A 23,399-nucleotide genomic window follows, 5' to 3' on the forward strand; every position below is an offset into this window, starting at 1 on the left:
AAAACCATGGTGCAGCAAATTTTGCCTGAAGGTACATCTTCAAAAAAGAAATCAAATAAATCACATTATAAGTTAATCTCCTCTTTAAAAAGTTTGTAAATTCATAGATATTTGGTGGCAACCTGGTTTTTCTTTAGTCAGTTGAGAATGTGTTATATAAATGAACAAAACCTAGAACAGGATAAATTATATATAGTCTTGTCTCAGGTTTTGCCAACCATCATGAACATAGCTGAGAATTTTCAGCACTGCTGTTATATATTCACAGAGTATTCATTTGGGGAAAAGCTTTTCAGAGGCTTACAAGAGAATATTCCACTGCATTGTGTAGGTAGTTTTGGCTGTAAGTCAAATATTAGAAAGCACATGTTACAGCAGATTTCACTCTTGCTTCTTAACTTAAAGGAATAAACACCTTTTCTCAAAAGGGAAGGGCAAAACATGGCAAACAACTGCATGTATATGAATATGTTATGCTTGTCTGATTTTTGGAAATGCATCACTTGTGCAAAATTTGTTAGAAAGTTATTTATCTGACAATAAATTGCTAGTTTTTTAATGCAGTAAACCATTCGTGAACTTACAGTAAATGTCAAGGACTGCTGATTCTGATCGTATTATCTCTGGTCCAGTTGGTCCAAAATATGTTACAGTGCATGTGAACTGTGCACCAGTGTCATCCTTTGTTGGTTTATATTTTAGGGAAGATTTGATGGTATAGAGTCCACTGGCTTTATCTAGATCGGTTTGTTCATCTATGACAACAGCTTTTAAAAGAAAAAGCATGATTTACACAAGGTTATTTGCAAACAAAAAGTGTAAATTCTAGTGATTCTATTTAGGATATCCAAGTGGAAGTAATACTAAGTTTGTGTATGTCTAATCCTAAATTTATTAATTTAAATGGAATAACCAAATAATAATAAAGTTGGAAGGAATGTTGGAGGTCTTCTAGTCCAACCCCTATTCAAGCAGGAGACCCTCTTATCACCGATGTACACAAGCAGATTGATCCCTTTTAGGATAGGTTTGCATGCAATTTAATTTGCTCTCCAAATTCCATTTCCACTGTTTATAGCACCTGGCCTCTGAGGAAAACAGAAGGAATTTCTCTGACTAAATAAGACAAAGTGACAAGAGATATATGTGGAAGACAGAGACTTCAAACAGTAAATAGAGAAGAAAGTAATAAATTTAAAAGATTTTTTCCCCTTCTCAAACAGAAAACAATGCCTAATATATATTGCAATGGGTCTAAATGTGACAGGCTGAAATAATTTTGGTTTAAAATTTATTGGTTTTTCCAGACAATTGGTTGGATTCAAAGTTTTCAAAGCTGTGCCACTAAAATCAGTGAGATCTGTTAGATTCAATCCTGTTGATTTATGGGGACAAATCTATTTTAAGGTCTATGCCAGTGTTTCTCAACCTTGACAATTTTAAGGCATGTGGACTTCAACTCCCAGAATTCCACAGCCAGCAATGCTGGCTGTGGAATTCTGGGAGTTGAAGTCCACATGCCTTAAAATTGTCAAGGTTGAGAAACACTGGTCTATGCCAAACACAGTCAAGTCTGCTTCCAACCCTTGACTTTAGAAAGCAGACTATTAAGCTGCTCACAGTGTTGAAGCACTTAGTAGAGCTTCTATAATACATCCAATCCACATCCAAAGAGCTATGGTTTCTATGCAAAAAAAGAAAAGAGACAAATAGACAGCTTTAGTGATTCATTTGGTAGCTTCCTAGAGAGATTTGTTTGACATGGGTATAGGTCATAAAAGGTAGAGGAGCAGGTGAACTTTGATAGGAGGATAAGAAATGCGGGTCACCTCCTTCAGAATGGAATGGCTTTATGACTTCATCCCTGCAGACTAAAGTGTCAGTTACTTTCAGTTATCAGTTATCAGAGTGAAGATGCCTTCCTAGAGATGAGCTGCTCTTCAGCAGAGCTCCTGGACTCTGGGGAAGCTTTCCTCATTTGGAGCCAACTCTTAGAGAGGTAAGTGACGATGAATATTTGGGTTAGATTTAAGGTAGAAGTGAGGCTGAGAGCATTAGGGCAGGGATGAGAGTGAGGGTGAAAGGGTGAGAAATAGGCTGAGAGTGTTGGTAAGGTTGAGAGTCAGTGTCAGGATCAGGTGAAGGGGAGGGGAACAAAGAGGTAGAGCAAGATGGGTAGGAGGGGAAGGGGACAGGATAAAGAGGAGAGGGAAGGGAGGGGAGGAGAATGAAGAAGAATGGGCCTGATAGGAATTGGGAGGAGAGGGGTACAAGACAGGAAGAGAAGGGAGAGGGAAATTATAATGCCTTTATTACTTCATCGAGACAGATAATTACCAGAGCTAAGAAAGAGGGAGGGAGAGGGAAGATGGAGGAGCGGAGGAGAGGGAGAGAGAGAGAGAGAAGATGAATGGATGGAGGACAAAGAGGTACAGTGGGCCAGAGTGGAATAGCAAGGGGGCAGGGGAGAGGAGTAGGGGAATGGGGCATAGAGTAGAAGGGTGAGTAAGAGTGAATGGAGGGGGGGATTGTAATATTTTCATGATTTCATCCATGCAGATTATCAAAGGTAGTGAGGGAGCAAGGGAGAGTGAGGATAAGGGAAATGGATAGGAAAAGGGCAGAGGCAGTATGGGAGGGAAATAAGTAGGCGGAAGGGGATAAATAGGTGGAGGGGAAGAGAGAAGGCAGAGGTGAGGTAGGGATAGAAGAACTGAGGGGGAAGGCAAGGGCAATGGGATGTGGAGGTGGACAGGGAGGGGCAAGGCAGTGTGACAGCGATGAGCAGGGGAATTTGGAGGAGACGGATGTAAGGAAGAGCAGCAGGGGCAAAGGCAGGTTAATAGAATTAGATTAGAATTAGAAGAGAATTAAAAAATAAATGAACAGACTAGGATAGGATAGGATAGGATAGGATAGGAGTTAGAATTACAGTAGAATAAATGTAGAATTGAATTAGATTACAAGAGAATTAAAACAGAAAAGAATAAGAATTAGAATGCAATTAGAATTAGAATAGAATAAATGTAGAATTGAAACAGCTTAGAAGAGAATTGGAATAGAATAGAATAAGAACTAGACTACAATTAGAATAGTTTTAGAATTAGAACAGAACTGAATTAAAAGTAAAAATAGAATTACAATTTGAAAGAATTACAATTCAAATAGAATTAGAGCAGAATTAGAATAGAACAGAATTAGAATGTGAATAGAATTTGAATTAGAATAGAAATAGAATATAATTAGAATTAGAAAAGAATTAGAATAGCATAGATTTAGAATAGAATAGAAAGAACAGAATTAGAATTGTAATAGAACAGAATTAGATTAAAATAGATTTAGAATAAGAATAGAATTATAGCTAGAATAGCATTAGAATATAATTAGAATTATAGAATTAGAATTTGAATAGAATTAGAATATAAAAGAATTAGAAAGCATAAAACAGACTTAAAATTAAAAGAAAAGTATTAGGATAGAATTATATATTAGAATTGGACAAGAAGCAACGGGTGGAAACTAACCAAAGAGAGAAGCAACCTAGAACTAAGGAGAAACTTCCTGACAGTTAGAACAATTAACCAGTGGAACAACCTGCCTCCAGAAGCGGTGAATGCGCCAACATTGAAAGTTTTTAAGAAGAAACTGGACAGCCATTTGTCCGAAATGGTATAGGGTTTCCTGCCTGAGCAGGAGGTTGGACTAGATGACCTCTGAGGTCCCTTCCAACTTTATCACTTTATCATTTATCAGAATATAACAATTAGAAAGAATAGAACAGAATTAGAATCAGAATCACATTAGAAAAGAATTAGAATTGGAACTATAGAATAAATAAAAGTATGTATAAACAATATCTAGTTGTTTCAGGATCAATTTGAGTTTTACACTGCACTTGTTTTTTTTCTCTCCTGCTTTGTTTATGAATGCACGATGCAATAAAAGTATGGCTTATCAGCTGGCTCATCACAAGAATTTGAAGCTGATTTGGACTGAGGGAGTGATTGGCCCCAAATCAGCCTGTTAGTTTTGGGCCTAAGGAGGCCTAAAACTAAAGGGTTCTCATTCATTATATCATACTGGCTCCTAGATAACAGTTAAATAACTACTTTAAATTGTGTCAATAATTATTATTTTAAAAAATTGATAAAAATACAATAAAATCCAACCATCATTGTTTACTATGTTAATTGCAGCATTGTTAACAAGGCTAATGATGTCCATGCTTAAAATAACTTACTTTAAACTGATTGGTGAAGATAAACAAACATGCATGCAATAACATCTAGATACAAAATCCTACCTTCTTCAGCATGTTGCAAAATAGCTCCATTCTTAAACCATGTTATGTTTCCTGCAGGATAACCATCTCTTGTAATACATTCCCCAAGCTAAGAATTCAAATACACAATTTGGTTATGGATTTCAGCTTACTGGACATTGCATATTCTTTTGTTCGTAACAGACAGCCTTCATTTAACCAAGTTTTTTCAGTGACTGTTCAAAGTTATGATAGCATTGAACTATTGGTAGGCACATATCAAGTCCTTGAAATTATGACCATTGAGCACCTCCAAGGCCATGTGATCAAAATTAGAGTGACCACCTGCATTTACAACAGAAGGATGTGCTTCAACTTCTCATCCACCTATCTCTTCATCTATGTCCTGCGTTCTGCTACTCTTGCACCAAGGGTCAGTCCAGGTCCATCTCAGCAGCAGCAGGAGGAAAAAGATATCAAATATATATTTGTGGCAGGGTGACAAACTAAGGATGATGGGTTGGCAGGAGCAGCAAAGTACGAAGTGCTGGGGGTAGCAGAGACCAGGACATTTAGGGCAGCGAAGTAGGGGGATCCAAGTTGAACCAAAAGGCGGAGATGGGTGAGTGCGATAGGCAGGTGTGGGGAACAGTTTAAAGCAGAGTGAACATGGAAGGAGAAGTGGGAGGTCCTAGCGTAATAACTGCAACCAGGACTGCCGAAATTGCCATCCCTAAATGATGTGGTCACGTCATTTTTCATCTAACAACTACATCACTCGATAGTGGAAAGTCTGGTCCCAGTTAGGTCATCAAGTAAGGACTACCTGTATACTTAAAGTTATTATTTCCAACACATCTATTTTTGTATACTTGTCAACGCTGATAAAATGGGATGTTTTTGCTTTGACAATAGTTAGAGATGCATTTTCTTCTTATATTTTACTTTTAGAGTTAGATGATGCTGGGGGGGGGAATGAATGTGCATGGGAGTTTAGTTAGACATAACAATACTGTAACTAGTGTGAGAACCAAGGTTTTTGAAATAAGAGATGATAAGAATTGGCGGGTTGGAGAACTGGAGGGAAAGTCTGCATTTCAAACTAACTGGAGAATGTGATTTATGACTGTAAATTAGAGGAGGGAATTGTGCTTTGACACTATGTGCTCAGGGGAGGGAAATTCAGATTTTGGCTTTGGCTATGTAAGTGCTGATGCTATGCTTCTCGAATAAAGATTCTTTAAGGTAAACAATGCCTCGAACTCTTTGAAGAGTTTCATCTGTCGGGAACCATGACAATACTATTATAAAAGAAGCTTTCCTTACAAGGAGGGATGGTAGTAACTGTGGTGCAAATGATGTGCTTTTCTTGCAGTTACAATTCCAATATACTAATATGGGATTCACACTAAATTGCTCTGCTGTGCCTTATATATGGGATGTCTGAAGACTTTCCTGTTAAATTTCTGTCTTGCAAGTCTGCATTTCATTAAGCTTTTAAATCAATTGTTGTATACCCCATTATTTAGCCTTAGTGTAGCTACTAGAACATGGATATACTATGAAAAAAATATAAGAAATTAAAGAATGTTAGATACAAGGATAAATTATTTGAAATAATCAAATAAATGTAGATATCATTGGGTTATAAAGAAAATGCTGCATAAAATTAAAAAATAAATACGTAATATATCTATTAAACCCATAATACATGTAGTCCTTGACCTATGACCACAATTGGGACTGGAATTTTGGTCATTAAGTGATGCAGTCATTAAGTGATGCATCATATGACTAGATCCAATTATATGTTCCCTTTTACTGTAGTTGATAGGCAAATCACCATGGTGGTTAAGCAAACTGCATGGTCGTTAAGTAAATCACACAGTTGTTAAGCAAGTGCTGCTTCCCTAGTTGACTTTGCTTCTTGGAAGCTGGCTGGGTAGGTAGCAAATTTTGACCACAAGAAACTGCAACCACTGTAAATAAGAGCCAGTTGCCAAAATTGTGATCATGTGACTGTGTGATGATTGCAACTTTGAGGATGGGTCATAGGTCACTTTTTCCAAGGCCCCCTGTAACTTTGAACTGTCATTAAATGAATGGCCATAGGTCGAGGACTACCTATTATTATAATACCTAGGAAGGGAAGGTGGTGATAGCACAACTGTTTCTATGTATAAATTCCACAAATAAAGTTATGGAATCTGTATAAAGGCTTCGATTGCAAAATGTAGCAAGTAATTCCACTTGAAATGTTTTCCTAATAAAATATATTTTGAGCATCCTCCTTACAGGGAGAGCTACCTTAGGTTTAGCAGCAATTTATTCCATAAATAGGTTTCACTATGCAGAAAGCTGTATTTATTTACACATCTGTAAAATGTGGCCAATTTATATAGAATGCAGTCTGCCTTTAAAGCCTTTTTATTTTTTATTTTTTTAAAAAAAAGCTTTTTTATGGTTACATTGTTTTCTGTTTGCTGGCTGATGTGCTATGTAGCATGGGAGGATCTAATGCTAATGCTCTTCTGTTTAAATCCTAACATAATCCTTGCCTTTAACATACTAAATTCATGTAAAAAATCCCAGCAAAATAAGACAGTTGTCAAGTTCTGTAAGGCTGGCAAACACAAGAAACAAGGACAACCTAGATTTCTGTAACAGAATTCTGAAAGCTCATGGAATCAATTCCCCCATTGAACTAATACCTAGTATAATTAATGTGGAGTGTCTCTGAATCTGCACCCCCCTTTTGTGGATTGAAGTGTCCCTTTTGCCATGGTCCCTTTTCTATTCTGTTTTCCAGGACATAACAGATCAGCTTAAAGGTATTTAACAGGAAAAAAAGTTCACTTACCAGTTTTAGCTCTTCCGTTTCTAGAAATTCTGCTTGATTTACAATTCCAGGCTGTGATGGCTGCTCTGTTTTTTGTTTTTAGTGAAAGAAAATGATAAAGACTTGGGTTACATTTCAACTTTCAAATATTTGGGACTGAGTCACATACAGCGAATCCTCAATGAATGATTGCCTGTCACCATACAAAGTTACTACAGCACTGAGAAAGTAATTTTACAATCCTTCCTTGAACTTACTACAATCACAGCATTCCTGAACTCCTGTAATTGAGATTAAGCGCTTCTCAACAAGTGGGTGTTTATAGCCTTTGCAGTGTCTCATAGTGATTGCCATTTGCACACTTCACAGCTGGCTTCCAACAAGTACAATCAATGGAAAAGCCAGCAATAAAATCACAAATCACACTCACATGATATCTCAATTAATGACTTCAGGTGATTTCTTAATAACATCACAGAAGTAAGGTCATTAAGTTAGTTGCAGCCATGCAATATCTGGCTTATTAATAAATCACTTAGTGACAGATTTGCCGGGCCCAATTATAATCATTAAATGAGGACTACCTGTATGCAGATTTCTCAACATAGATGTGAATCAAATCAGATGAGAACCTGAAAACTTGATTGTAATATAATTATATTTTGATATTATTTATACAAAGAACTCAAATCTAAGAATTTTTTATTGGTCAAGTGTGGTTGGACACACAAGGAATTTGCTTCCAGTGCATAAGCTCTCACTATACATACAAGTAATAGTGATAATCATGATCATATACAACATGCAAATACATTCATCATAAATCATGAAATACAACACTTCATCATAAATCATAAGATGCAACACTTAGTGATAGTCATAGAGTACTAGCTAAACAAACAACATAAATCATACTAGGATACTAAAAAAAAACCAATATAAATTGTAAGATACAAGCAGCAAAGTTATAGTCATAAGGATAGGTAATAGGAAAGATGAGTATCATAGTAATACAGCTTTATTAAGTATTTTGATAGTGTTGTAGGAATTAGTTCTTAAGCAGAGTGACAGCATGGGGGGGAAAACTGTCCTTGTGTCTAGTTGTTCTGGTGTGAAATGCCCTATAGCATTGTCTTAAGGGAAGAAGTTGAAATACTTTATGTCCAGGATGTGAGGGGTCTGTAGATATTTTCTCAGTTCTGCAGTATACAGTTCCGCAAGGGAAGGCAGGCTGGTAGCAATTGTTTTTTCTGCAGTTCTAACTATATGCTGAAGTCTATGTCTGTCTTGTTTGGTTGCAGATCTAAACCAGACAGTTATAGAGGTGAAAATGACAGACTCAATAATTCCTTTGTAGAACTGTATTAGCAGCTCCTTGGGCAGTCTAGTTTTCTGATTTGATGCAGGAAAAACATTCTTTGTTGTGCTTTTTTGATGACATTTTTGATGTTAGGTGTCCATTTTAAATCTTGAGATATTATAGAACCTAGAAACTTGAAGGTCTCTACTGTTGATACTGTGTGTCTAGTATTGTAAGAGGTTGTAGAATAGTAGGGTTTTTCCTAAAGTCTACTATCATTTCTACAGTTTTGAGTGTGTTCAGTTCAAGATTGTTCCAGCTGCACCACAAGGCTAGTTGTTCAAACTTCTGTCTGTACCTGATTTGTTGTTGTCTGGAATGAGGCCAATCACTATTGTACCATCTGCAAACTTCAATACTTTAACAGAGGGATCTTTTGAGATGCAGTCATTGTATATAGAGAGAAGAGAAGTGGAGAGAGCACATAACCGTGGGGGCGCCCTGTGCTAATTGTACAGGTATCTGATGTGATTTTGCCTAGCTTCGCTTGCTGCTTCCTGTCTGTTAGAAAGCTTATGATCTACTTACAGGTATGGTCAGGCACCGCTAGCTGATTTAGTTTAGTGAGAAGAATATCTGGAATGATGGTATTAAATGCCAAGCTGAAATCTACAAAAAGGACTCTTGCATAGGTCTTTGGAGATTCAAGATGTTGTAGAATGTAGTGCAGAGCCTTATTAACAACATCCTCTGCTGATCTATTTGCTCGGTAGGCAAACTGCAAGGGGTCTAACAGTAGATCCGTGATGGTTTTAAAGTGGGCCAGCACTAACTTTTCAAATATTTTCATAACTATGGATGTCAAATAATTGTAACAACACTGATGGATCTAAGCCATCTGTTACTAACCAGTAAAAAAGTATCTATAAGTTGTTAATATCAATAAATATGTTGACTCAGTTGATAGCTAAGAAAAAAAAAGCAAATCCAGCTCTAGAAATCATCAAGAAATAACTTAAAAATTAAATTGTCAACATTACAATGCATTTATACAAACCTAGTTAGACTGCATGTGAGATACTGCACAATTCTAATTACCACATTTCTAAAAGGATATAATAGATCTAAAGAAGGTATAGAAAGGGTAACAAAAATTATTTGAGTACTCAAATGACATCTTTATAAGAAAAGCTATAATGTTTGGTCATTTTAGGCTTGGAAGTAAGATAATGAGAGCATGTGGGGAGGGGTGTGGTATGATTAAGGTATAGTTTATGAATTTGTGAAAAGCACCAAAATAAGTTTTTCTCTTTTTCTGACAATACTAAGCCCACGGGCCGTCCAAAGAAACTGACTGGAAGGAGATTTTGAACAGAGAAAGGAAATACTTCTGCATGCAGAACATTATTAACCTCTGAAATTCATTACCGCAGGAAATGATATTCACTGACTTGGATGACATTACAGAGGCATTGAATAAATTAATGGAGGATTATCAACTCTCTTGAACAGTCAGTGTTATCTCTGATTAGGGGCAGCATGTCTACAATACCAGTTGAAAGAAAATAATATGAGAGACAGAGTTCCATTTTGTGGTTGTGAAAAGCCTAGAGTCATCTATTTGGCAAATTTTGAGCAAAGTGCTCAATTAAAACTGGTAGGACTATTCTTATATTCTCATGGTAAATTAACCACACAAAAACTAAAAATAGGTTGGAGATTAATGGAACAATTATAACACTACATCTATTCTCTCTCCCATTAAATTGACAGTAAGATTTATTCTTTAAAAAGATTTCTCCCAGTCATCCTCCCCAACTTGCTTCATAGATCAGAGATTTTAGTTTTTCAATGCTATGCTATAAAAAAGAAGCACTCCTTCTTACCACCCAGCATATCAATAGAGCAAACAATATATGGAGCTATTATTGTTCCATCTTAATTCTTGGAGAAAAACTTTCTTGAAGAGTATAAAAACAATCTCTATACTGCTCTTTTATGTATGTGTGCCTCTCCAATGCAAGTCCCACTGAAGTTATGTATTATAGTGCATAAGATGTGGATAAATATTTGCATTTATTCTAATTTTGAGTTTTAGATATTTACAAGTGTTTTTAAACTTGTAAAAATTCCACAAGAATAAAAACTTAAACTTGTTCTGACAGATATGCTGAATCTTTTCAAACTATTGCTCAAAAAGTGAATGCTTAATGAGGAACTCTTATGTTGGAGAAGTGATTGGTTGCAGTTTGTGTACTTTTCTCCTCAGATCTCTTCAGTTTTAATTACTGAATTTTTAGAACTTTGGCAACTTTTAAGATACATGGACTTTAACTCCCAGAATCTTAAAATTGGCAAGGTTGAGACACATTGTATTAGACCAGGGATAGGCAACCTTGGCTCTTTTATGACTGGTGGACTAATTCTGGGAGTTGAAGTCCACCAGTCATAAAAGAGCCAAGGTTGCCTACCCCTGTATTAGACCATCTTTTCCCAGGTTGATGTTCTCCAGATGGGAAGTACTAAAAATTTCAGAGTTGCAACTGACCATTTTTTCAGGGAATGTTCAGCCCCTTACTTTACTTTAGAAGGCACCATTTTGGACAAACGTGGCAACCACAGGAAAAATGTTCCATGAAGTGAGAAACAGAATTACAGTTCAACAACGTCACAGGCTAGAACAAAGTAGCTGGGACAAAAATTCAATTTGATTTAAAATTAACTTAAATACAAGCATTAAGATTATTTTCCATGTAATTTTTAATTTATGTCACAGGACAATTTACAATTCACTGGCAATTTTTGAACAGAACTTTTGAAAGCATTCAATGGCTTTGACATCATCCTTCTGTTAGAGGAATTAAGCGGTACTTACTGAAAACTTTGACAAGTGTAGCCTGTTCAAATACATCGTCTTCAGTTACAAGCATGCATACAAATTTCTTTTCATCTCCAATTCTTGCATTATTAATGGACAGGGTATAATTTTCAGAAAGATTTATTCGGTCTTTGTATTCTGGTACATTGTCATATTGCGCACTTGGCTTTTTTGCAGATCGCAACGCAATGGACTCTGAAGGCTTGTTTGCAATTTCCTAGAAGGGGGAAAATATGTATCAAATTTATACTGCTGCCCCTCTCTCTCTCTCTCTCTCTCTCTCTCTCTCTCTCTCTCTCTCTCTCTCTCTCTCTCTCTCTCATGTTTTATGTCATTTCAATAATTCAGAGCTCTTCATATATAATGCTTATTTTAATATTTACACAATACACATGAACAATTAAAATACATTCAGTTTTTTTAAGGCTTCTGAATCCAATCGTTTATTTAAATATATTACAACCCAGGTAAATTACTGAAAGTAGATTTTAAAGATTTGGCCATTGGGGAATCAGTTTTTTTCAACCAGATTAAAGGCCAATTTCCAGATTTCTCAGCAATAGCCCACACTGGCTTAGATTGTGGACCAACTTCACAAATTACAAAGCTTATGTGTTTGTGAGGCATTGACAATAAAGCATGTCATTTAAAATATTTTTTAAAAAACCTGTAGAGCACAATAAATCAATAGTTCTTAAACAGTCTGACATTTTTAACCCTTTCCCCAGTCTTTGATAATATCTACTCTGGTATGTTGTGCCTGATTATTTCTCATTACAGAACAGAGTTCTAGAAATACAGTAAGAGAAATGTTCTCGGTTCCTATTTAAAACTCTGAGTTTACTTTTCCTACTCTAAAAGAAAATAATTTCTAGTTTTCATTCTTTCAGCATTCCTATGTGGACGTATGTTAGCAAACCACAAGTAGAATAAAACTCAGTCTATGTATGTGTGTATGTGAGTGTGTGTGCTCATCTTCTTTGTGTGTAAATTTACACTGTTTAGGTAAGTCAGGTTGGAAATTATATTTCAGCAAAAGATTTTGGGGAAAAGCAGAGATATATGAGAATCAAATCACAGATTAACTCTGCAGTATTATCTCCACAAAATAAGCTTATATGCCAAGTTGGATCACCAGAACTAGGCACATTTCCAGAGATTAATTACATACTAAATATGATACTACCTGCAGCATCAAAGGCAAATTGCTGCTCAGTATGTGTTAGGAAAATATAAGTGAAGAAAGTTAATGAACTCATATTTTTCTTGTGGCTCCCAAAAATATTTTATTCAACACTACTGTAAGACAATATTTGATTCAACAGATTGGATCATATGCAGCAAAAATTCATCAGGAAATATCCAGTTATTAAGAAATTAAAATCACGAAGCATCTGGAGAAGCATTTAATTTGATAAGCTTGAGATGTACTGAACTAATTTATCTTGAGAATCTCAGGCTGAAAAAGACCTCTCTGGAACACCTTGGTTTATTTCTAGTAAAGCCTACAGAGATTATTGTACTACTGAATTTGTGCTATTCCATCTTTTCTCTTGCTTTGTATAGTTGACAATATTGTTAAAATAGCTGAAAAAAGTACTAAGGAGAAATATTCAAAGCTTATAAAAACCCGAGTTTTGCAGAAGAACAAGTAACGTTTAAAGTGGAAAAAAAAGGAAGTTTAGTTATCATTATTCTTCCTCCCTGAAATAATTCAATCAGAACTGTTATATTCAATAACTTAGAAATTTGATTTATTCCCATTCTGTAAACAAAAGACCATTAGGTGGTGATTGTAACAGAAAACTCTCTGTGTCTATGGAAGATATGTACATGCACCTTCAGATAGAAGAGTCCTGAAGAAGGCTGAAGAATTAGTTGGAATACTCAAAAGAAGCTTGCTTCAGGTCACATTTGTCAGTATATTTATCTCTTGGCATTCCAGCACTTTCTTGTACTATTGAGTAAAAGTGGAGCTTTTTTCCCAAGCCTCTGTGCAGTGCACACAGGCTTGCTACATCAACTCAGATAAACACACTCACGCTGAGTAATTCACCTCAGAATATTTCCTTGCCAAAACAACACAAAAGCCTAATGCAGAAAAAAAAATCACAAAACTTAGAAAGCCTTTCTTTCTTTGTTACAAACTACAGCTGGATTATTGGTTGTTGTTAGAATGGGCTATTTATTCTGTAGTGGTTTCAATATGCTATGAGAAGAGGGAGCAACCGCAGCAATTTTTATTAGCATTCTGCTGGACCTGTATTTGGTCTCCTTTATGCAGGCAGTGCACTTTCAGACGCAGTATGACACACAACTATTGATTCGATGAACTTGCTTCATGTTGCTATAGTGAGCATAAAAAACTGTATGTATGAAACAATGTGAGCATAATAAAAATATAGCAATAGGCTTTTTACCACAGTAAAACACTTTGTCTTAACAACTATGCAATCGGTTTCAAAATGAGCGAACAAATTATTATAGTTCTTTTATCCTAATGAACGCTAAGAGAAGTGGCATATTGCTAATAAGCTTCTGCATAAAAATACCAAAAGACTTATTTATTCCACACATTTAACACAAAATTTTAAAGGCTACTTTTGAGTAATATGTTCATTAGTCCCACAAAATTCCCTCTACATTGCAATAATGGAAATAATTTAACATAATTTATACTTACATATTTCCATTTTGCAAACAAAAGACCGTTAGGAACTTCTAAATGGCAAGGCAAAACAATGGTATCTCCATATACTGTGTTTACTGCATATAATCCAAGTCCTGTTAAAAACAGTAAGAAACAACTTTTAATCAGATAATATTGGAATTTTCTAAGTCTTAACTAAAATGAAACAGATTTGCAAAATGCATTAAATAGTTGGTTAAAAATTACTTCACATTAAATATGTGTTGTCTTTAATTCATCACCATTCCAAATGAAGCTGTGAGACAAAGTTGTCAAAAACTCTGTGACAGCAATTTTAGAACAACATTGAGTTCCACACTTGTGGAACATCCAACATAAGTCTGTAATTTGCAGTATTTGCATAATTATATATTCATACACATTTCATGATTTGCCCTTTCTTTTTCCACCTCAGTGAACATGCATGCCTTCGTAGCCACTGCAGAGCACTATATCTAGCTGTATGACATGCTGTGGTAGTGCGCAATTCTTTCGTATTAGTCAATGGAACAATAGATTGTTCTAAAGCAGAGTTCCCCAACCTTTCTGGCTTCGTGGACCGGTGGAGGGGGGGAGAGGGGATGGTTCCCTACGGGTGGCTGGCAAGTGTCCGTGCACAGCTCCATTTGCATGGCGATGGGAGCGCTTGCGCACTTGCTCACCATTCCTGCAGCCCGGTTGCAAACAGCTCATGCTAGTGGGCCATGGCTGAGAGGTTGGGGACCCCTCTTCTAAAGTATTATTACTCTATGTTATTTGTGAATTAAACAATTTCCAAAGATGAGAAAAAGTTTTAATACTAGTATACAAATTTCCCGTGAATTCTGGATTCCTTGGAAGTGCAGCATTACCAGCGACCTAACTTAATCCTAGTGGTGTGGTAGGATCTTGAAAGTTTTAAGTAATTTGAAAAATAATAGCTTGGATTCTCAAAAGGGATTGTGAGATACTGTATGTGTGGAAGTGAAGCTAAGATTGCTCTGTCAGTGCTTGCATCTATAATTTCCCAAGGCCAGGCTCAGCTTACCTTCTTCTCCAAAAAGCTATAAAAGTTTATAGCTTTGGAAACTTGAGAGAAGATGGGAGCCACACTCTGGTGTTTTCAGGAATCTGCCAATGTCCATAAACAGCTTTACCCCACTTATGTCCTTAGTCTATAAAAGGGAAAGCTAAAACAGTGTGGGTTTGGCTGTGTAAGAGAAAAGGCAATAAGGAGATGATAGCAAGCAAATGAGAAGTAGGGGTAACATCTGGTAATTACAACTATTACAGGCAAGCAAGATGGCTGTCAATCAATGGCCAGGACCACAAACTATGATAAGGAGCATGTCTTGATTCCTGCCTGAAGCTTGGCTTGGTAGTTCAGCTGGAGTACTCAAGAGCAATACTGCTTAAAAGCAGAGCTTAAAACTTGGCCTGGAGTTTGGTAGCAACCAAAATAAAAGCAACCACACTCAGGCAATACCTAATTCCAACAATTATAAGAACTTTTGGAGAGACTAAAAGGGTGTATGCAAATTTTAAGATGCAGGGAGAAAGCATCAAAGACTTGTTTATGGCTATGTCAATTTGCAAATACTAAGAGGGTGGAATTAACCCAGGGCACCAACTTATTGTTGGGGAAGATGTGCACCACAAATAAGTATTGCATACAGTTATCTTCTACGATGCAGTGTGTCAAAATAAAGAACTATTACAAAGTTATAAAATATTTTGATAGCCTTGAAAACTAGATTTTTGCATCTAAGATTAATCATATCAATTATTTTCTTTAATAACAAATAAATCCGAATCCAATCTTTTATCCCTGAAAGCCAAATTGTGACTTCTAATAATAACAGCACCATATTCTTACTCAGCCTAAGTAGTAACTCTAAACTCTGTAATTTTTTCATGCTAACATTTACTTCCTGGTACAACATATGATATGCAATCTGTTCATTTAAAATAGATACCACACAATAACTTGATCAGTTTGTACTCAAAACAAATTTGGTCATTAATTGTTTCAGGGAAAGTAGTCATTTATCAGTATTTAACAACTTTTTTAAAACTTTGATTTTTTTTAACTCTTATATCTAAAGTAGAACATAAGATAAAGTATTTGCTCATATGGAGACTTTATCTCAGCATGATGGCTACAGTTCAGTGTGACATTTTGCATAATTTTTAGATCATGTAAAATATTTGTGAACAAGACCAAATTCTGTAGTTGATTAAGAAGAATAATTATGTAGATAGGCTACAAAGTACAATAAATATTAGCATAGTGCTGTAGTAATTCCATACTCTGGAAATGTCTTTCCATAACAGGTAGCCTTTGAATGTCTTTCATTATTATACTAATGGTTGTACAATGGATCTGGAAGCAATGGCATTGGGAAGCTGGTTAGAAGTACATGAAGACCCTAGTAAATAATTTAGTAACAACATATTTTCCAAATGTACAAGCCTATTTGGTGCATTTCTGTTTTTTATGTAAAATTAGCTTGTTGTATTTGATCTTCCTTTTCGTTTACTTGGAGCTTTTTGCTATACTGCAAACACCCTTTCTTTCCTGAAACATCATGTACTGTATGTCTCAGATCAGTTTTGAACTGCAATAAAGATGTGCTGCTAATAGTGGAGACTGAAATGCCAAAGCTGGAATATTATGGAAGATATAGTTGGACTGTTTAGTCTAGAAACTGAAATAAAGCAAGAGATTGACTATCACTTTTTGCCAATCCAATTATTTTTTTATCAACAACCAAAATAATGCCAATACGCATGAGCATCATCAGATTGAATATACAGAAATACTGTATAGTATAGGTACTTGATGGATCGTCTTATTCTACTGGGATTGGTCCGTCTAATCCAAGAAGGCAGAGGAGGCATGCTGTGGACCCTGTTGGCCTGAGTATTCCCATTTATGGGATCTTCTCTGCTGTTGTGCCTGCCCTGTGGAACATCTTACCTCCTGGAGTGAGGTTGGTTCCAACTCTTCTGACCTTCCATAAAAGCCTAAGACCAGTTGGCTGATGCTGCAATGGGGGAGCATCGCAGTGGAGGTAGTGGATTAACAACAGATGTCACCTCCTCCCAGTCTGCTCCCACCATTCCCATCTTTTTTTTGGGCTGCTGTATTTGGCTGTGTGTAGTATTTTATTTATGCTTTTACAGTTTTTATTTTTTTATAGTTGTAAGCTGCCCAGAGTTACCCTGAGGTAAGATGGATGGCAATTAAATTAAATTAAAATTAAATTAAATGACCCACCAATGCAGATTGAAAATGATGATACAACCTGGCTCTAGGTTGGAAAAGGAATCAATGGCTACATACTATATCATTATTTATTATTTATTCAACTTATATATTGTATATTGAATACTGTATATTGAAGGATTTAAAGAAGATGAGTATGGTTTTAATATTAGTGGAAGAGACATCAGTGACCTGATCTACTCTGATAATACTGCAGTGGTACCTTGGTTCTCAAATGCTTCAAAACCCATTGAATTTGGTATTCAACGCATTTTGATATGAAAATGTCCTGGTAGTCGTTGTTTCTTTGATTCTGAACACACTGTGATAGGAAGAGGGAGTCAGCTACAGAGAATGGAGAAGAAGTCAGCCATGCTGGGGAAGTCACTGACATAGGAAAAGGAAGTCCTTCCCAGTCAAAACAAAGGGTTACAGGTAAGTCACGTGGTTTGGTATTTATCATTTATAGTACTCATTTGTCTTCCGAAATCAATTAATAAGAGTACCAAGGTACCACCAGTACTTCAACACCAGGAAATGCAACTGATCTGCACTGGTATGAAAGTCAAGGAACACAAAAGTGAAACTAAGATTAAATATAAAGACCAAACTAATGATAACACGTATAGCCACCAGTCTTAGAATTGACAATGAAGATACAGAACTGATAGTAATAGCAATAGCACTTAGACTTATATACCGCTTCATAGTGCTTTACAGCCCTCTCTAAACGATTTACAGAGTCAGCATATTTCCCCCAATAATCTGAGTCCCCATTTTATTGACCTTGGAAGGATTGAGTCAGTCAGGATCAAACTGCTAGCAGTCGGTAGAGTTAGCCTGCAATATTGCATTCTAACTATTGTGCCACCATGGCTCCAAATTATCCACCATGGATAATTTCTGCCATTTAGGATCAATTATCAATGTTAAGGAATTAGTAATCAGGAAATAAACCACATACTAGCACTTAGAAGAGTAGCAAAAACGTTGGAAAAGATATTCAGGTACTAGGCTATGTTTGTACTTTCTAATATCAGAATTATGCAATTTTCTTGTGATACTCTATTCAAATAAAAGTTGGACTCTAAAATAGAACAGAGTGTTTACAATTTTGATTTTGGTGTGGCAGAAGATTCCTGAGAATACCATGGAACAAAATAAATGGATGATAAAACAAATCATTCCAGACTTCTCTGGAGGGAGGGAAATGTAGAAAAAAAGAGAAACAGACAATGAAAACTGCAAGGTGGATGAACTGAATTATAGTGCATCACTGAAAAAACCTTAAGGACCAGATGGTGATCAGATCATTCTGAAGAAAAACCATTTATATTGTTTCTAAAAATTGACAGGACTTGATGACACATAATCATCAAGCATCTTAGATCATTATAAGACCTAAGACTAGAGCAGGCATGTCAAACTCGTGGCGTCACATGACATTGTGCGACATATTGTGACTTTTCCCCCACTACCCCACGCGGTTTTGGTGTGATGCATCCGGCCCGTGGGCCGGTAGTTTGACATGCCTGGACTAGAGCTGTGCCTGGCTATTATTTATGTTGTAAATAATTTCTTCTGTGTAACCTTTTAATATTTTTTTGTAGAAAATGTAAATGATAGAGTATCATATTATCCAAAGATACCACAGTAGAAAAAAACTACAGTGTACTACAAAATTAAGATTTGCTATTATATTTTAAATAAATATGAACTAAGGACACTTTTTTGTAAGAATTTTCCCCATTTCCATCACTTTTTTAAAAAAATTGAGGTTTGCATACATTATTCCAAAACCAAAATAAGGAATGTTAAATACATGGACTTATAACTTGTCCACCACTATCAGATTCACTGAATGTTATTCTTTCTATAAAAGAAAGAACTAACATGTAAAGGTAATGATTGACAGGTAGTCCTTGATTTATGAACACAGTTAAGCACAAGATTTCCACTGCTAAGCCAGACAGTTGAGTGAGTTTTGCCCTGTTTTACTACCTTTCTTGCCACAGTTGTTAAATGAATCACTATAGTTGTTAAATTAGTAACAAAGTTGTTAAGTGAATCTGGCTCGCCCACTGGTTTTGCTTGTCAGAAGGTTGCAAAAGGTGATCACATGACCCCAGGACATTACAACTGTCATAATACATGCCAGTTGTCAAGCATCCCAATTTTAATTATGTGATCACAGGGATGCTGCAATGACTGTAAATGTGAAAAAATGGTCATAAGTCACTTTTTCCAATGTCATTATAACTTCAAACACTGACTAAATAAATGGTTGTAAGTTAAGCACTACCTATACTCAGGTATTATAAGGTATTATAAAACATGGGTTCCTGGGATGGTAAAAACAAACTGAAAAATCTATTACAGAATAATTACAGCAATACAGAGAAGAAATGCAATCTTTTTGATGTATTTAGCAGCAATGAGTAACATTTTTCTTCAAAATATTTAGTTCATCTCTATATTATCTATGAACAAACATTTGATAGAAAATAGTACAAAAGCTAAAAAATAACGTTACAGTATAAACCTGCATTTTACCCACATTAGCACAGCCTAAAGCAATTGATCAGCACTTTTAAATAGCAGATGAGCAGTGATGCACTCATCTATAATATTTTGCTTCATTCTCTAAATTAAATTTGGTCAGTTCTATCTAGAAGCTGAAAACAGCTATTTTACCATTTAATTAATATAGCCACTAGATGGTGCTAAGGAAATATAAACTTTTTTGATGGCTTAACATATGTGCTAACATTTATAGATTAATGAGAAATATAAATTCACAAAGAAACCCACCCATAATCCAAACACTTATAAACTAGACTGTGAAAGAATGAAAAGCCACCTTTTATTTGAAATCTATGAGCTGTGTCAGAACACGGAAGAAATCTGACATTTTTCACTAGGGTGAATTGAGACCACAGACAGAACTTATTTTTGCACCTGATAAAAAGGAGGGTAAGTATTTGCTTTTCTGCTAAAGTACACTAAGTGTCATTATAAAAGAATGTTCCTGTGTGAGTTTCATTGTTGATCTTTTCTCTTTACTTTAAAACAATGCATTTTAACCCCTCCAAGTTGCTATAGTAACAAATGCACAGTATCAGTCAACACATAACTTTGGCAGTGTAAATAGAATTTCTAGGTTGGGTGGATGGTGGAATCCAGGGCTGACAACATGCAGTCTACAATGTCATTCACAAAAATAAAAGTTTTCTTTGGATTTTTGCTATGCATATAAACATAATAAAATATGGTAGAGCAAAAGTGCATCCAAGTAAAGTAAATAATTTGCAACTATTTCATAGTCTCCTTACATTAAATATAGCCATTATGTTAAGATACTGAAAATAAATATATCGGAATAAAAAATAGAGTCATGTGGCTCTTTAAAAAATAGTTTTAAACTAAACTTTGCTAAACTATCCATGGTACTCTAAGATGTGTCCATGTAAAAAGTATTTTTTTTTAAAAGTAAAGAGAATATAAAATAAACACTTTAGAATTAAAAGAAAAAAAAGTTTAATACTTCTTTAAAAGACCCAAATATGACATCATTAATGTGACTTTTCAAAAGTTCCAGTAATATATCACACATAATATCTCACATGTGAATCTTTTTCTTTCTTTCTTTCTTTCTTTCTTTCTTTCTTTCTTTCTTTCTTTCTTTCTTTCTTTCTTTCTTTCTTTCTTTCTTTCCTATCTATCTATCTATCTATCTATCTATCTATCTATCTATCTATCTATCTATCTATCTATCTATCTATCTATCTATTTAATCTATCAATCTATTTAATCTATCTATCAATCTATTTAATCTATCTATCGATCTATCTATCCTCCCCACTACCTCTAAGTCAACATCAAGTAAAACAACATACCATATGCTGGGCTCCATAATTCCCCAAGCAACAATCTGAAACAATAAAAACCTAATTACAGAAATAATTCCTGCTAGCATTTTAAAATCAATGGTATCAGGTCATATGTTAATCATATAATATATACAAACGTAACTGCAACTATACATAGTTTACTGAATAACTCTCCAGATCATTTAAGATATACCTAATTAAGACATTATAATCATCCCCAGATAAAAATGCCTTCTGAAAAACATCAGGTTGAGAGAAGCTGTTGTAGGTGCTACTCTTTGAAAATGTATGCCATAAAATGTTAAGCGACAGAAGTACAATATATTGCATTAGGAGTCTTTATTATTCTTAACACAACTAGCCTGAATTAAGTATGAAAAAGGAAAATATGACATTATGCTGTTAAAAGCCCACAATTCACAGGAATCTATTATTTTAACAGAATTTACAGAAAAAGTATAAATAGCTCATCACAGTTGTGCCCCACTCCTACACAAACAAACATTTGTTACTTTGTTTCATTACTGAGTGAGGAAAATGTTGCAATATTGTGAAGACATAACCTAAGGAAAGTGGATCAGTTGCATAATGATTTAACATGTTTACTTGGAACACCTTACAATCTTTTAAAGTTAATATTATTAAACAACATCTGCCTATCCCAGGTTCTTGGGAAGGACTGGACAAAACATGATCTAGGTTTATAGCTTCTGACTTCTACTGGTGGCTATTTATCAATGTAGCTGTCTCTAGATGTGCTGTGGCTATTTCTAAAAATTTTTATCTATGGATATTATGAGTATTTAACAATTTTATTTCCCCCCCTACCTTTACAGGCAGTTGAACTGTAACCCTGTGTAAAGAAACAGGCTTATTTAGAAAGCTTAGTTGGCTGCTCGCCCAGCTATGGACTGTGGAGGAAACCTAAAAATGGCCATCTCCTAGAGCAGTGTTTCTCAACCTTGACAATTTTAAGGCATGTGGACTTCAACTCCCAGAATTCCACAGCCAGCATTGCTGGCTGTGGAATTCTGGGAGTTGAAGTCCACATGCCTTAAAATTGTCAAGGTTGAGAAACACTGTCCTAGCCACCTTATATTGAGCTGGCTTTCTTGCTGACTGGCATTGTAGTATTTTAAGAGAGGAACTGGTTGCTGCATCCTGAATTATTGCAGAGACTCATAGTTTTTGACTGGGAAAGAAAAGCTGGCTGCTGGAATTTCTGGAGGAGTTGTCGTGGACACTGAGCTCTGTCCCTCTTCTCAGCTTTTGGCTCCTGGGCACTTGATTTCTGTACCGCTTTCCCCATGCCACCGATCTCCTACTACGCAATGCACCAAGTTGTTTTTGCCATGGTGTTTCCAGCTCTTTCACTTGTAACCTTTTTTTCTTGCTCTTCCACATGACTGCAATCTCCCCCTCTCAACATGTCCCCCTCATAGAAGCCCTGAAGGTAACATCCTCTTACAGTTGGAAACTAGATTTCTCACACGACCTTAAAATCTGATAGGGAGGATGAGAGGAGAGGGAACAGGGAAGTATTTTCATGACATCTGTGAAGCTGTCTCTCCACCTTTATTTAAAATTTTGATATTTATTAAAAAAAAAAAACAGCAAGCTCTAGGGCAGTGGTTCTCAACCTGTGGGTCGGGACCCCTTTGGGGGTCGAACAACCCTTTCACAGGGGTCGCCTAAGACCATCGGAAAACACATATTTCCAATGGTCTTAGGAACCGAGACACCGCTCCTCTATCTCCTTGCCCTCCTCTTGGCGCTCTCTCTCTCTCCCTCTCCCAGCGTGGGCGCTTCTCCAACCAGGCTGGGCGGAGATGGCGGAATGGCCTTCCCCCCTCCCTGGCCAGTTGGATGGGGGGGTTGGGGGTCACCACAACATGAGGAACTGTATTAAAGGGTCACTGCATTAGGAAGGTTGAGAACCACTGCTCTAGGGCAACTTTCCTTCCTTTTTCCTTGCCTACTGATTTGCCTTCCTGCATGGATTTTTTTTCCACCAATCATTCTATGAAGTGCTGATGACAGGACAGGGAACATTTTTACGTAGCTTGTATAACTACTTGATCGAATGATCTTTCTTAAAAATACAAATTTCAGCCCAAAATACATTCCTTAACTTTACGGTAGTTTTTAGCACTGTTATATTACATTTCAAACTCTACAGAACAATAATTCAGTATAGACAACAGCTATCTGGATCAGTTCTTATACGTGTGCTCCAATACTTTAGACGTTTAATATTACATATTACTTAAATAGTTTTCTGGCAGCAACATATTC

The 23,399-nt window shown here is 35.9% G+C and overlaps 1 protein-coding gene across 3 annotated transcripts in view; it reads right to left on the minus strand.

The window, feature by feature from the left end:
* ALCAM (activated leukocyte cell adhesion molecule) overlaps positions 1-23,399 on the minus strand; it is a 100,734-nt gene that overhangs the window by 28,370 nt on the left and 48,965 nt on the right. For all 3 annotated transcript variants that reach the window (XM_015815891.1, XM_015815890.1, XM_015815892.1), the window contains exons 2-6: positions 13,962-14,062; positions 11,276-11,495; positions 7,122-7,186; positions 4,304-4,391; positions 585-767 (exon numbers count right to left, since the gene is read on the minus strand). In XM_015815891.1, coding sequence (XP_015671377.1) covers positions 585-767; positions 4,304-4,391; positions 7,122-7,186; positions 11,276-11,495; positions 13,962-14,062 — 657 coding nt within the window. The remainder of the gene's footprint in view (positions 1-584; positions 768-4,303; positions 4,392-7,121; positions 7,187-11,275; positions 11,496-13,961; positions 14,063-23,399) is intronic.

The sequence above is a fragment of the Protobothrops mucrosquamatus genome, unplaced genomic scaffold (genome assembly GCF_001527695.2).
Source record: "Protobothrops mucrosquamatus isolate PMUCROS unplaced genomic scaffold, P.Mucros_1.0 scaffold382, whole genome shotgun sequence".
In the NCBI taxonomy this organism is placed as follows: Eukaryota; Metazoa; Chordata; class Lepidosauria; order Squamata; family Viperidae; genus Protobothrops; species Protobothrops mucrosquamatus.